Below are 14,936 nucleotides of genomic sequence, written 5' to 3' on the forward strand. Positions count from 1 at the left end.
AAAAAAAAAAAAAAAAATTAGAGCTGACTGAAATACAAAATCATTATACTATACAGAGGATAATGTGGTAATGAATTCTTACCTCTTAGCTCCCATATTACTCTGGGTGAACCAGCTACACTTTTTAACTTTTTTTTTTTTCCTGTATTGGGCATTGAACCCAGAAACACTTATCCCCAGTCCTTTTTATATTTTATTTAGAGACTGGGTCTCACTAAGTTGCTAAGGCTGGCTTTGAACTTGCAATCCTCCTGCCTCAGCCTCCCCAACTGCTGGGATTACAGGCGTATGCCATCATGCCCAGCACTTTTGAACTTTTATACTGGTTAATTCTAGACTAAATCTCTAAAGGCAGGAGGACTGAGGACATTATTTGTCACCCCAGTATGTGAAGAAAGCCACTGATCTGAGGATTCAGGAGACAAGGATTCTAGCTAGACGAAGCTCTACCTCCAACTAGTTGTATAACTCTGGGTGAATTCATTAGATTCGGTGTGTCTCATTTTTTTTTTTTTTTGGTAGGGGGCTACTGAGGATTGAACTCAGGGACACTCAACTGCTGAGCCACATTCCAGCCCTATCTTATATTTTATTTAGAGACAGGGTCTCACTGACTTGCTTAACACCTCGTCCTTGCTGAGGCTGGCTTTGAACCTGCCAATCCTCTTACCTCAGCCTTCCAAGTCACTGGGATTATAGGTATACACCATTGCATCCAGCTTTGTGCCTTTTTTTTTTTGTGGTGCTGGGGATTAAACCTAGTGCATGTGAGGCAAGCACTCTACCTCAGTTGGTATATGCTATATGCTATAAGCTATATGCCTGGCCTGTGTCTCATTTTTTGAATGAGAATTTGTGGGGGTGACTGAACTTAGGATCTCATGCTCGTGAATGAAAATGTTTATCACAGAAGGAAGACTTAGAGAAAAGCAGTGCTCCCTGACCAAGAAGTGGAAGTACATGAGGAAGGCAGTGGAGTTTAGTGAATGTTAGAAAAAAATAAAATAAATTAAAAAAGAACTTTGGGTTAGCCCTTGTCTCAAAATAAAAAATAAGGGGCTGGGATTGTGGCGCAGTGGTAGAGCACTCACCTAGCATGTGCAAGGCCCTGGGTTCAATCCTCAGCACCACATAAAAATAAATAAATAAAACAAAGATTTTAAGAAATAAATAAAATAAAAAATAAAAAGGAGGCTGGGGTTGTGGCTCAGAGGTAGAGCGCTCGCCTCACACGTGCAAGACCCTGGGTTCAATCCTCAGCACCATATAAAAATAAATAAGTGAAATAAAGGTATTGTGTCCAACTACAACTAAAAAATAAATATTAAAAAAAATAAAATAAAAAAATAAAAAGTAAAAAGGGCTAGAGATGTGGCTTAGTGATACAGCACCCCTGGATTCAATCCCTTGTACCAAAAATAAAATAAAATAAAATAAATAAAAAATGAGCTCTGAAGTGATATTACTCTAAAGCTTAGCATAGGCACTTTACAGAGCCTCAGTTTCCCCATCTATATAATAGGTAACATTTCTCATAGTTTTTGGTGGGAATAAAAAAAATACACACATTTTTAAAAAATAAATTTTTATATAAGTAATATTATATATGTATACATGCACAAGCATGCGAGCACATACACACATACACACACACACGTTTGCTGACATTAGTAATAGATTCTAAAAAAAAAAGGCCACTTCCCTTATCTCCTTTTGCTACTTACCCAGGGTTCGAGAGAAGACAGGGAGTGCTGAGCTTAGGACCAGGAGACAGACACAGTTCCCAATTATCTGGGTGGGAGTAGGGAAAGAAAAGTGAGGGTAGCAGAGCTGCCAACACCTAGTACCCACCCATGCCACCAAGAAGCTTCCCCTCCTCTTTCCCAGCTACCTGAGTCATGGCTGTGTCATGCCATCTGGGTCGCAGGCTCCCAAAGAATGGAGAGCTGTAGAAACCCACAACCGAGGACACCATCAGGTAACTGTCACTAGGTTAAGGAAGAACTGACCAGTTCTCAAGGATTAATGAATGCCTGATCTCAAAAGGAATGGACATCACTCTTCCAGCCCTCCTGTTTATTTGTTTAATTGATTTGAACTAAAACCAGAGATGCTCTACCACTGAGCTACAACTCCAGCTCTTTTTATTTTGGGACAGTAGTTCATTAAGTTGTTGATGCTGGCCTTGAATCCACAATTCTCTTGCCTTACCTCCCAAGTGGCTGGGTTTACAGGCATAAGCCACCATGCCTGGTTCACATCAAGTCATTTCTTTCTTTCTGATCCCAAGGTTGGTGAAGACTTACCCTCTTCTGCATTACTCTCCCCCAGATCCCACAAAGATAGTCCCAGAGGGGTTCCGTCTAGAGTTCCAGGGGACAGGTTTGAGGAGCAAGGCAATGGCAGTTTCAAGGATACAAGATGAGTACAACCTGGATGATGGCGCCGAAGGAACCCAACTTGGAGAAGGAGACCTGGCCCAGGGAGGCACCCTGTGTGGTAGAGTAGAATCACCAAGGTGCGTTCCTGCGTCAGCACCATACCATACCCAGCCTTCCCTCTGTCCTCAGCTTCTGCCCATCTCCCCAACCTTTCTTGAGCATTCCCCAAAAGGCATAGTGGAAGGGCAGTCCAATACCTGCATGCCCCGTGGCATGGCAGCCTCATCAATGAGCAGCTCCAGGATGTGGATGGCCACAATGAGCACAGACAGGCCCTGTGTGAGGCAAGGTCAGACTCCCATCCCTTCCCTGGCCCACAATTGTGCCCAGAGTTCCCTACTAAGAGCAGAGACTCTGGTCTGACATTTTCAGTTTCCAGGATTAACTCTGCTTCCAACTAGCTGTGGAAGACCTCCTCAAGGCTATTATTAGCACTATTGAGGATTTTATCAGATACAGAGTTTCCAGATAGGATTGCAAAAAGGCTAACTAGAAAAAAGTGACTATGGAGCTGAGAGTATAGCTCAGTAACAGAGCATTTGCCTACCCCATCACGTGTGAGACCCTGAGTTAGATTCCCAGCCCTGCAAAAAAAAAAAAAAAAAAAAAAAAAAAAAAAAAAAGAAAGGAAAAGAAAATTGATGTCTTTCTCTAATCCTAAATCTAGTGGGAGGAATGGATTAGATTTCAAACCTTTTTCTTATCCCAGGGCAAAACCTACACAACTACTCAGCAGCTGATTTGAGACAAGTTACTTCTGTTTCTTTTTTCTTTCCCTTTTTTTTTTTTTTTTTTAATACTAGGGATTGAACCCAGGGGCTCTTTACCATTGAGCTATAACCCTAACCCTTTTTTATTTTTTATTCTTTAGTTTGAGACAGTATCTTGCTAAGTTTCTGAGGATGGCTTCAAACTTGTGATCCTCCTGCCTCAGCTTCCTGAATCAGATTATAGATATACAACACAGTGCCTGGCTGGATACTTCTGTTTCTTCATCCACAAAATAGGGATTGATGATTCAGTGCAGGGAGGGACACAAAGTGAGCTCTCATGCTAGCAGCAGTGGTACACGTGTGCCTGTAATCCCAGCAACTTGGAAGGCTGAGGCAGGAGGATCCCAAGTTCAATGCCAGACTCAGAACTCAGCCAGGCCCTCAGCAATTTAGTGAAACCTGTCTCAAAATAAAAAATAAAAAGGGCTTAGAATGTAGCTCAGTGGTAAAGTGCCCCTGGGTTAAATCCCTAGTACCGAAAAAAAAAAAAAAAAAAGAAACTTCAGTAAGAGGCAACTATTATTGATAATAACCAGGTCCTTGCATCTCCTTGTCCCGTCTGAGGGAACTGAAGTACTCAAGGGCCCACTCTCCATTCCCACCAACACGAGTATACCCACTGTGAGCACCAGCAAGCACAGCATGGCCAGGGGATAGCCCAGGTTCCGCTGCCAGGCTGACGCCTTCCGCCGCTTCTCTGTGTAGGTAAGTATGAGAGGATGTTAGCAAATACTTCAAACAAGTAGCTGCTCTCATTAGAGAAACTAAAGTATTCCCAGCCATACCAACACACATACCCAGCAGGACCCTCTGTGTCTGCAGAGCCAGGACCTGTCTGTGCAGCAACTCCATGTCTAGAGGCAGCCAGCAGGAGGTGGGATCTGAGGGCAGAGAAGACCATGCTGCCCCCCAGTCCTGCAGCCCCTGCCCAGGCCAAATCTACTACCTAAGTTAGGGAGAACTACAACTCACTACAGATCCTGCGGGTCAGAGCAGCCTCCTCAAAGGCTGAGCAGTACAGCTGTTCTTCCAGGTCTTCCAGCAACTGAGGGCACAGGAAGGGAAGGACTGTCAGAGGCTCCCTGATCTAGGGCTCCAAGAAAACCTTGTTCATCTCAGGGTTCTACAGTTGCAGTCCTTTCTTCAACTTGCATTTACCACCCTGTGGCTAGCAGGTTTGTCCAATCCCCTCCAGTTGCTTTGAGTTCTGCCTTCCATGTCAAGCAATCAGCTCCAGATGATAGGGATAAATGATACAAAAGCCAATGAAGACGGTGGCCCTTTGCAGGTTGTGCAGTGCACAACCTTAGGATTGTTTCATTTTTTGGCCCCAGCTTTGTGAGAAGCTCACCCTGTATGATTAAGAAGCAAGAGCATACCAGGCAGGGTGGCACAGGCCTATAATCCCAGCAGTTTAGGAGGCTGAGGCAGGAGGATTCTGAGTTCAAGACCAATCACAGCAACTTAGTGAGACCCTAAGCAACTCAGTGAGACCTTATCTCAAAATAAAATATAAAAAAGGGCTGTGAATGTGGCTCAGTGGTTAAACACCTTTGGGTTCAATCTCCAGTACCAAAAAAAAACAGGCACTACATACCCGAGGCTTGACCAGCAGCTTCCCAGTTACTGAGAACATGCGGGCGAGACCTAGTGGAGTACATACTGTGGAGACAAGAGCCAGTCACCTGTCAATCCCTTATCTGTACCCCTCAACCCCTTCTCCCCCGCCTACTCCCTTTCCTTCCACCTATATTATTATAGGCCCAAGGACCCTATAATAATTACTTTCCAGATCCTGCACACTTACCAAGGAGCAGCAGGACCCCAAGGAAGGAGATGCAGGAGTAGAGATAGGGGAGGTAGTATTCCCAGAAGTCTAAGGATAAAAAAGTCATGTTAATTCATCTCCTTCCTCCTATTTACTGGGGGTTGATAGGCCTCAAGAGTACATATAAACACTTATAGAGATTAGACAATAAATGCAAATGAGAAGAGCTGACTGAGTATTCGAAGAATGAGTGGAGGGGACTATAGAAAACTGAAGATCCTAAGCCCTATTTAAAAGGCAAAAAATGCTATTTAGCCCCAATCACCAGGGACTAGTGTAGCCAGATTCTCTCCCTGTCAAGCAAAGTCAGATTATCTGTATAACACGAAACCTTCCAACTTTAAAATATTTGCAACTGATTCATTTGATTTTTAAAATCACCACATGGGTATTGTTATATTGTGTGAATGTATGAATATGTAACAACAAATCCCACTATTATGTATAACTATACTGCACCAATTTTTTAAAATGTGGAAAAAAGAAAAAAAAAATCATTGCGTAGATCCAGTGGAACACTTCTGCAGACTGGATGTAGCTGGAAGTCCATCAGTTTGAAACTTCAATCTAAGGAAGGCGGTGCCAATCTTCTTCACTATAGAAGGATACAGTTGTTCCAAGGTACAGGGATATCAGCCAACTGAAGAGCCAGTCCATTTGAGGAAGAGGAGGAAAAAACTGGGCTTCTCACCATACAGAGACTCCCTGCTGGCCTTGTTGTCCACAATGGCTGATGCCACCCATACCATGCCCAGCACCAGAAGAGTGAGAAGCATCAACATCACCACCGTCTCATAGACCCTGCCCAGGACGCCCTATAGGAGAAAGCAGCATGTGAAGCAGAGGAGGATCACCATCAAGGCATGTGGGAAAGGAAGGAGATATCAGAAATGGCTGCTGGGATCGGGGGACTACAGACAGGAATGTTTCACTCTTGTTCTGATGAGTTGCTTTGTCCTCCCACTCCCCTGTCTGGGGTCACCCTGTATTCTGGATATACTTCATTTGCAAATTCTCTCCCCAGATCAATTCCTCATCTTTGTCTGCCATGAAAAGATGAACTCTGAAGTCTGTATTATATAAGATCTCTGCTCTCTGGCTTCTAGTTCTGCTTGACCAATGAAAGAATCAGCAGGAGAGTGGAAGGTAGTTAGAAAAACAGTTCAGGGATTTTCTTCCCCATGTTTTCTCACACCTTTGGTACCCTGGTTTTAGTACAGGCTAGGACATTAAGACAAGAATTCCTCTGCTAAGTCGCCTCACATTCCCAGCTTTAACTATCTAAAAACTATTTCCTCCCTTTAATCCCATAAGGCCTGGAGTGGTAATGACTTTCTTTGGTCACTACAGCCTCAGACTACTTGATCGTTACCTTAACTCTTTTTTTTTTTTTTTAATATTTTTTAGTTTACATGGACACAATATCTTTATTTTGTTTACTCATTTTTATGTGGTGCTGAGGATCAAACCCAGTGCCTCACATGTGTAAGGCAAGTGCTCTGCCACTGAGCCACAACCTCAACCCATTACCTTTACTCTTACTAAACCTGTGAAAACAGTCTTCATTAAAGAATCTTGGGCTGACCCATTGGAGTGAAATTCTGCTTCCTGCCTGGATTGACTACTATATCCCTACTCACCTTTCTGGAGCCAGCAAAGCCCTCAGACTCAGTGAAGAAGTATGCAAAGGGCATGAGGAATATGAGGGACAGGTTGGAGAAGAGAAAAACGAGGTTCCAAAGGCCTAGAGTCAAAAAGGAAAAGTAGAGGTAGTCAGTAAAGGGGGACAACACACAGGGAATAGGCCCTGTAATGGGTCAGGGGCGGGGGTGACATATGACTGATTAGCCTGAGGTTTCCTATATCGGCCTATCTAACCCACTCACAGTCCCAAGTTACAACCTGCAGCCACGCACCATGGATGAGGGAGCCATTGAGCCACTGGATGTAGTAGTTCCGTGGCAGTGAGAGCAGCACCTCATTGCTGATGATGGAGAAGGGGAGGAGCAGGACAGCACCCAGGGCAACTGCCAGGGTAAAGGTACACAGCTCAAGCCTGGGCAGAGAAGGGGACAGTGTCATTGCTTAGTTCCTCAAGAGCCCCATTTTCCCCAAAGGGCACCTGTAGCTTCTAGAACCAGATATAGCAATGAGAGACCTAGGGAAGGAACTGTCCAACTAGGGCTCTATTTATTGCCACATGACCCTGGCCCTTTACCCTCCAGGGAAGCCTTGGCACATGTAATGGGCATAACCTCAGGCATTCAAGGACACATGGTGACCTGCCATGTCATTTTCCTAGGCTTCCCCCAGGAATGTGATCCTTCTATACATGCCTATAGGGTATGCCAGGCATGATGCCAAAGCTAAGGGTGTGTTTTCTCTGCTAAAGGACATGAATTTCTGGACTAGCCTCTTTCAGCCTAGAATGGATCTGCCTTTCAAGAAGGTACTAGTGCAAGCCAGGCATGGTGGTGCATGCCTGTAATCTCAGAGGCTGGGGAGGCTGAGACAGGAGTATCTCCAGTTCAAAGCTAGCTTCAGCAAAGGTGAGGTGCTAAGCAACTCAGTGAGACCTGTCTCTAAATGAAATACAAAATAGGGCTGGGGATGTGGCTCAGTGAAGAAGAAGGAGGAGGAGAAGGAGGAGGAGAAACAACAACTAATGCAAAGACGGACAAAGGAAAGCTACAACCCAACTTCAGAACCAAGACCTGTGCCCCAAACTACATCAGCTAAAAGGGCCATTTTTTCTAGTTGGTTCATCAAGAGGAGAAAGCAAAGTGGAGAGGGTGCCTTCTAATCTGCTAACCCAGAGGCGTCTACTTTCTATTTTTCTCTGTATATGTTAGTGAATACAAGCAGTCTATTGTAAGAGCCTTCCTCTCAGAAGCCAGCATTCTCTGTCAGGTGTTTCCATCTTTCCTATACCCTCCTGTTTCCATCAGCTGCACTCCCCACTCTACTCCCCCATCACTGGCCACTAGGAGGTGAAGCCAAGCTAGAGCTAGTTCCGGTGACTCAGGTCTCAGCCAATAGTTTCTGGCCATGAGACTCTCAGAAGATCCTGCCCTAACCAGGAAGACAGGAACAGCAGCTTTCCTAAGCGTCCCTAGGATGAGATAAAGCCGGAAGAAGCCAGAAATGGGATGGAAGCAGGAACTCTTTCCACTGGGTGACACCCTCCCTTTCTCCCACTGATCTAGTCGCACCCCCAAGATCAGCTCCTAAAGGTCACTGATGTCAGATGCAGAAGCAATGACTTACGCAATCTTGTTAACTGTGGCATCTTCATCATCCACTGCAAGAGAAAGAGACATGGGGAAGGGGTAGGACATCAGTGGACATCTCTTGGAGCCAACAAGGTTAAAATGTGTCCCCTGCCCCCTTCCCTACTCCCTAAATGGAGGCAGAGCTGGAAAGGAGGTTTTGTTTTGTTTTATTTTGGTTTGGTATTGGGGATTGAACCCAAGGGCACTTAACCACTGAGCCAGATTCCCAGCCCTTTTTATATTTTATTTAGAGATAGGTCTTGCTAAGTTGCTTAGGGCCTCACTAAATTGCTGAGGCTGGCCTTGAATTTTTTTTTTTTTTTAATGGACAGAATGCTTTTATTTTATTTGTTTATTTTTATGTGGTACTAAAGATTGAACCCAGTGCTTCACACATTCTAGGCAAGTACTCTGCCACTGAACACGGTCCTAGTCCTGGCCTTGAAGTTTCAATCCTCCTGCTTCAGTCTCCTGAGCCACTGAGATTCCAGGCATGCACCACTGCACCCAAAAAAGTTTTGTTTTTTGTTGTTTTTGGTACCAGGGATTGAACCCAGAGGTGCTTAACTGCTGAGAGCCACAGCCGAGTTGGGATGGCGCCAGAAGGAGTGGTTAAGAGGTGATGCCGGGGAGCCATTAAGATGATGATAATTAAGTTATATAATTGCTGTGACTGGATGATGCTGGATTGGGACAGGCTGTGTATTGAGTTGTATATGGACCCCTGCTGTCCGGCAATAGGGTGGCTCTGGGGAATATGGCAGCTCCAGGAATAGGGTGGTTCCTGCTGCCTAGGGAGCCCACCACTTTGGAGTTCCCGTTCAGTTCTTGTTGAGTTCTGGGGGTGGGGGTGGGGTCGGCCCGGTGGAGAGCTGGGAGAGTTCCCGAGGAGAGTTCCTGGGGAGTGTGCGTGGAGTGCTGGTGGAATTCGGGCAATAAAGCTTCCTGTTTGACAAGTGCTTTGTGGCAGCTCGGTGATTTGTGCCCAGCCAGACTGTGGCACTTAACCACTAAGCCACATCCCCAGCCCTTTTTTATTTTGAGATAAGATCTTGCTAAGTTGCTTACAACCTCTCTAAATTTCTGAGGCTGGCTTTGAACTTATGATCCTCGTAGCCTCCTGGGCCACTAGAATTATAGGCTTGCATCCCCATGCCCAGCCTGGAAAGAAGGTTATAAGGGAGACCCTCACACTATGAATCTCACATCCTATTCTCCAGCTAAGGTGGCAACTTAAAGTTCAATGTTCTCAGGTAGAAAAAATATATACCAGAAATTTCCCTAATTCTCCCTCCTCCCAGAATCTCTCCCATCACAGGTTCCTCTATGTAAATACACTAAACTGATCTGTGAGGCTGGTTACATCAGTGGTTTGGTGAAGGAAAGAGAAGTAAAAGAGAGAAGGGGACGTTTATAAAGACCCCCAGGGAATTACTCTATGGTAGTTCACTTGTTGGGTGGTGGCTCATCCTGAGGGGAGAAAAGGCTGAGGCCAGGATGGGATGATCTCAGCAGGCTGAGGCTAGAAATTGAGGCAAATGTGGGCTGGGGCTGTAGCTCAGTGGCAGAGCACTTGCCTAGCATGTGTGTTCAATCCTCAGCACCACACACACACACACAAATAAATAAAGGCATGATGTCCACCTACAACTATAAAAAATAATTAAAAAAAAAAGAAATCAAGGCAAGTGTGTCTCTCTTTCCAATAAGATGTCTACAGAAAGGAAAGCTACAGTCTAAGTATGCTTAGCCACTCTATAAAGACAAAGGCTACCATTACTAGGTCCTGGGGCCCCAGTGTTTAGGGGGGGTCTTTGGTCCTGAGTGTTAGAGAACAAGAAGAGATGACACAGCATGTGCCCATGACGACATTCATTTCATCCTGCTATTTCCCACTTCAGGTTCATGAAGGGTCCTCATTTGGTCTACACAATGACAGTGGTCAGGAAATACATTGTTATGCCCATTTTATAAGAAACTGAGAATTAGGAAAGCTACATGATTTGCCCAGCAGCTTACAGACACTTCCTACCACATCACCTTGGCCCTGCCTGTGAAGAAAGTATGAAGAGGCAATGTCTCCAGAACAGCCCATCATAGCCACCTCTCCTTTCCCAGCAGAGACCATTACCCATTCCCCTGAGGCTGACTCCATGACAACAAGAACTGTGGCAGAAGGAAGGGAAGTTGCAGATACCTGTGGTGAACTCAGCAGGCTTCTTGAAGCGGGTCAGGAAGATGTGGCAGAGGATGTAGAGTGTTGCAAACAGAAGTATTGAGATCTGTGGCAAAAAAAATGAGCTGGGATGAGAAGCTCTAATCTCTATACATTCCACAGACCCAACAGCCTCTTAATTCTTTGGGGTCATGCCTCCTAGTATTCTTTTTCAGTGGTATTTCCTTTAAGTCAGATACTCAGGGGGCTCTAGAAAGGACCAAAGAGCTGTCCCATGCATCATGCTCTGCCCTATAAGAATTGCTGAGAAAATAACATCAGCCCAACTCTGTTGGCAAACAAGGGAAAAAAAAAAAAAACCTAGAGATGTACACACACACCCTTACAACAGTCCACAAGCATGCAGAGGGAATATACTCTGAGTACATTACTAGAAAGAGAAGCAGGTTTGAGGAGATGAAGATGTGTACATTGATCTGGCACTCCACTTTTATCCCACTCTAGCTGGTGTCTTGAGCCAACAAGCTCCAGGAGAGTATATAGGAATCATGTTTATAGATAAAGTTGGAACTCAGACTCTTTGTTTACTCAGGGGCCCTGAAAGATTAAGTCTGCTCTGGACAAAACCAGAGTCTCATTTAATCTTTTTTTTTAAATTAATTAATTTAGTTAGTTAGTTAGTTAATTAATTAATGGCATAGGGATCAAACACCTGGGATTCTCTACTATTGAACTACATTCTCAGCCTTTTTTTAAAATTGATTTTATTTTTTTAAATACACAACAGCGGAATGCATTACAATTCTTATTACACATATAGAGTACAATTTTTCATATCTTTGTATATAAAATATGTTCACACCAATTCATGTCTTTATACATGTACTTTGTTTTTTGTTTGTTTTTTGCATTACAATTCTTTTTTTTTTTTTTTTTAATATTTATTTTTTAGTTTTCGGCGGACACAACATCTTTGTTTGTATGTGGTGCTGAGGATCGAACCCCGGGCCGCACACATGCCAGGCGAGCGCGTTACCACTTGAGCCACATCCCCAGCCCCTTTGCATTACAATTCTTATTACACATATATACCACAATTTTCCATATCTCTGGTTTGTATATAAAGTAGGTTGACACCCAATCCATGTCTTCATACATGTACTTTGGATAATCCTCATTTAATCTTAAGAGTAGGCTTTAGGGGCTGGGGTTGTGGCTCAGTAGTAGAAGCACTTGCTTGGCACATGTGAGGCACTGGGTTCGATCCTCAGCACCACATAAAAATGAATGAATGAATTAAATAAAGTATTTAAAAAAAAAAAGAGTAGGTTTTAGTTGGGCCCCAACATCTACAACGTTTCTAGAGCCAGTAGCAGTAGCTTTAGAGAGTAAATCCCTGGAATCTACCTGAAGTGACTTCCAACTCCAGGGCCCCTCAGGGACTATCCCACACCCCTAAATGGCTGGACCTCCAACTCATAGTTATGGCAGAACTTGACCAGGTTAATCAGTACATGCACTGCATTCCTACCCTACTCCAAATCAGCTGCTAATGCCAGAGGAGAAGTCACTGGTTAGCTTGGATCCACAATCAAGGTCAGAGAGTCCCAAGAGGTTACTGCATTTGTGGGAGGCAAAGACAAGATCAGTCTCAGCCAATCCCCAAGAGAAGCTGCATACAGCTTTCTACACAAGGAGGGAAGTGACCCAAGAAAACTACTGGTCTAGGACAAAGTTGTAACTTTTGACACTAGGGAGTCAGACTAGAGGAGACACTTGGATTATAGTTGCAGGATTCTTACAGCCTAGTGCTCTGCCCTGGGCTTGCCTAATAGCCAGGAAGGTGGGAGGGCTCAAAACGTCAGGCTAGAGTTCCACGCAGTTCTGGCAGAGGAAAGGCTGTTTTCTAGCCTCTAGATGGGAGCCAGGTGGGGGAGGCACCAGAAGCCTTCAGGCTGCCCTTGGCCAGCATTGATGCCCTCATCTAATGACACTAAAGGATGGGGGAGACCATCCACAAGGCTGCTTTGGTCCAAGGTCTCATCCCTCCCTGTTCTCCAGGAATGTGGGCCTCTGCTTCTACGTTGTCTCAAGGCTTAGGCATGCCTCCAAAATATGCCCAAAGCAACACACAAGGGAGGTTTATTGAAAGCAGACTTTTATTGGAGTCCCACACAGGCACTAATATACTTCCTACTTTCCAATCCTTGGGAAAAAAGACAGACCTAGTTGTATCCTGGTTCACTTTACCCTTTTTCCAATCTGAGGATGTCCAGGTTGGCCTAATATGCAGCCTAAGAAAAAATTACTCCATCAGTATCCATTACCCCAACTCACTAACAGTTCTTTCTGTGCCTCCAAACCTTTCCTTTTTCACTTAGTATTTGGTAAGAAGGGATACCCTGGAAACCCCTGGAGAAGAAACACAGAGTAAGATGAAAATTCAAAACAGGCCTGGGTGTCCCTAGCCCCAAAGTAAGGAGTACATGTCTGTGTGGTAAGTTCAGTTTTGCTTTAGGTGCAATGAGAAATAGGGAACAGTGGCCAAGTGCACTCAAGAAAAGTGTGGGAGCCACTCACAAGGGCAATTCCTGAATGGCTAGGAAGCTGAGAATCCAAACTTTCAGGGTTTCAAAGAAACACTAATAAGTGGGGACAGGGTGAGTGCATGTAGTCCCAGCTACTTGTAGGCTGAGACAGGAGGATGACATGTTTGTGGCCAGCCTGAACAACTCAGAACTTGGCAAAACCCTGTCTCAAAATAAAATAAAAAGAACTGGGGATGTAGGTCTGTAATAGAGAGCTTTTCAGTACGATGGAGGCCCTGAGTTCAATCCCCAGTACAAAAGAGAGAGAAGAGAAAGGCGGAGAGGAGGTTGGGGAAAATGAAAAAAAGAAAAACAATATCAATTAAGGGGCTGAGAGTGTGGCCAGTGGTAGAGCATGTGCTTGGTATGCCCTGTATTCAATTCTGAGCACAAGCACTTGGACGCACGTTCACACCAAACAAAAACAAAAACACCAGTGTGATGAGAAAATAGGGGAAACACTTTACACCTCAGAATCCATCCCAGTAAGCGTCCCTTCTTCTAAAGTGGGAGACGACCTATCAAGTCCCCCATTCCTCCTACCGGCCGCCACTACACCTGCCAAGTCTTTCCCAGAATCTAACTCAATGTGCCGACGTCTCCCCTTCATTCAACATCAGCCCTCTACCCAGTTTGAGGACACGTAAATTAACCCTGCCTGAATCAAACGCATCCCTTTCCATCAAACTAGGCAGACTCGCCAGACGCAGGGCATCCGAAGACCCACCGCCAGAAACGCCAGCACCGCAGGAGGAAAGGAGGGAGCCTGGGGGAGGGGCGTGGAGGAGGAACGGAAACCGACCGGCTTTGTTTACCGCGCAGGGATTCAGCTCATCCTGACTAGGGGTCCCCCAGCCGGGCACCGGCCCTTCTCTCCCGCTCGAAGCCTTCGTCGCCCGCTCCTGGTCCAAGCAGGGCTTGAGGGCGCTCTGAGAACCCTGACCCGAACTTCTCGCTCTCCCACAACACCGGTACCCCTCCCACCTTGGTCCGACCCCTTCCTGCCCAGGTCCCGCACTCACGATGCACTCGCGGACCCTCTCGTGAAATAGCTGCTCCCGCACAGACAGCACTTCGTAGTCAGCTGCTTCCATACTCTGTTCAGCATGACTGGAGCAGGGGGTGTCTCCGGGCCCGGGGAGGACGAGCGGGGGATGAGGCCGCCGCCGCCAAGCACCCGGACCCAGCCAAGGAGCCTTTCCTCGCTGCCTGTGACGGAAACTCGGGGTAATCTGGGGCTCAGATTCAGTCGTCGGGTTGCCCCGCCCTTAAAGGGGCAGGCACTAGTCCGCCTCGTTTTAAAGGGCTCCGGCCCCTCTTTGCTCCCTCCCCTTTAAGGTCGGGCCCTGGTCACGTTTCTATGCAAACCACCCTGCTAACTAAGAGGAAGCGCCAAGTTTAGTCCTATCTTTTTAAGAGACTGAGTGACGACACAAGTGATAGGCGGGCTCGTTCCAGAGAGTGGAACTCACTGGCCTGTGAGGAGCTGCCGCTCACAGCTAGAGGAGCGCTGATAGGTTCGTCTGAGGAAGGAGGCAGGTTCGTCTGAGGAAGGACGCGGGACGTTTTGGGCCTACCTAAACTCATTTTAAAACTAAGCAACTGTCTCTCTCGCCTCCTACTGTAGAGAGGTGGGGGTTCCTGACTTCAATAGCGGCCAAGATTTTAGGTTTTTTATGTTGTTGTTGTTTGTTTGTTTTTATTTATTTACTTTTACTAGGGGTTGAATCCAGTGGAGCCTTACCACTGAGCTAAGTCCCCAGCTCTTTTTAGTTTTTCTTTTGAAACAGGTCCCATTAAATTGTTTAGGGCCTCGCTAATTTGCAGATGCTGGCCTCGAACTTGTGATCCTCTTGCC

General features: G+C 45.6%; 1 protein-coding gene across 3 annotated transcripts in view; it reads right to left on the minus strand.

Moving 5' to 3' along the window:
• The window catches only part of Lmbr1l (limb development membrane protein 1 like), a 17,938-nt gene extending 3,470 nt beyond the window's left edge, over window positions 1-14,468 (minus strand). Inside the window, exons 1-15 of one of the 3 annotated variants that reach the window (XM_015493304.2) lie at window positions 14,101-14,468; window positions 10,512-10,596; window positions 8,310-8,343; window positions 6,959-7,098; window positions 6,683-6,786; window positions 5,734-5,857; window positions 5,022-5,090; window positions 4,812-4,876; window positions 4,187-4,259; window positions 4,012-4,095; window positions 3,835-3,911; window positions 2,639-2,716; window positions 2,419-2,492; window positions 1,892-1,982; window positions 1,725-1,791 (exon numbers count right to left, since the gene is read on the minus strand). In XM_015493304.2, the coding sequence (XP_015348790.1) occupies window positions 1,725-1,791; window positions 1,892-1,982; window positions 2,419-2,492; window positions 2,639-2,716; window positions 3,835-3,911; window positions 4,012-4,095; window positions 4,187-4,259; window positions 4,812-4,876; window positions 5,022-5,090; window positions 5,734-5,857; window positions 6,683-6,786; window positions 6,959-7,098; window positions 8,310-8,343; window positions 10,512-10,596; window positions 14,101-14,172 (1,237 nt within the window). In that variant the 5' untranslated portion in view covers window positions 14,173-14,468. Of the gene's footprint in view, window positions 1-1,724; window positions 1,792-1,891; window positions 1,983-2,418; window positions 2,493-2,638; window positions 2,717-3,834; window positions 3,912-4,011; window positions 4,096-4,186; window positions 4,260-4,811; window positions 4,877-5,021; window positions 5,091-5,733; window positions 5,858-6,682; window positions 6,787-6,958; window positions 7,099-8,309; window positions 8,344-10,511; window positions 10,597-13,880; window positions 14,050-14,100 lie in introns of those variants that run through there. The other 2 variants (XM_048802651.1, XM_048802652.1) reach the window with 2 other exon arrangements.
• Between the last annotated feature and the right edge of the window lie 468 nt (window positions 14,469-14,936).

Source organism: Marmota marmota, unplaced genomic scaffold (genome assembly GCF_001458135.2).
Source record: "Marmota marmota marmota unplaced genomic scaffold, marMar, whole genome shotgun sequence".
Classification (NCBI taxonomy): Eukaryota; Metazoa; Chordata; class Mammalia; order Rodentia; family Sciuridae; genus Marmota; species Marmota marmota.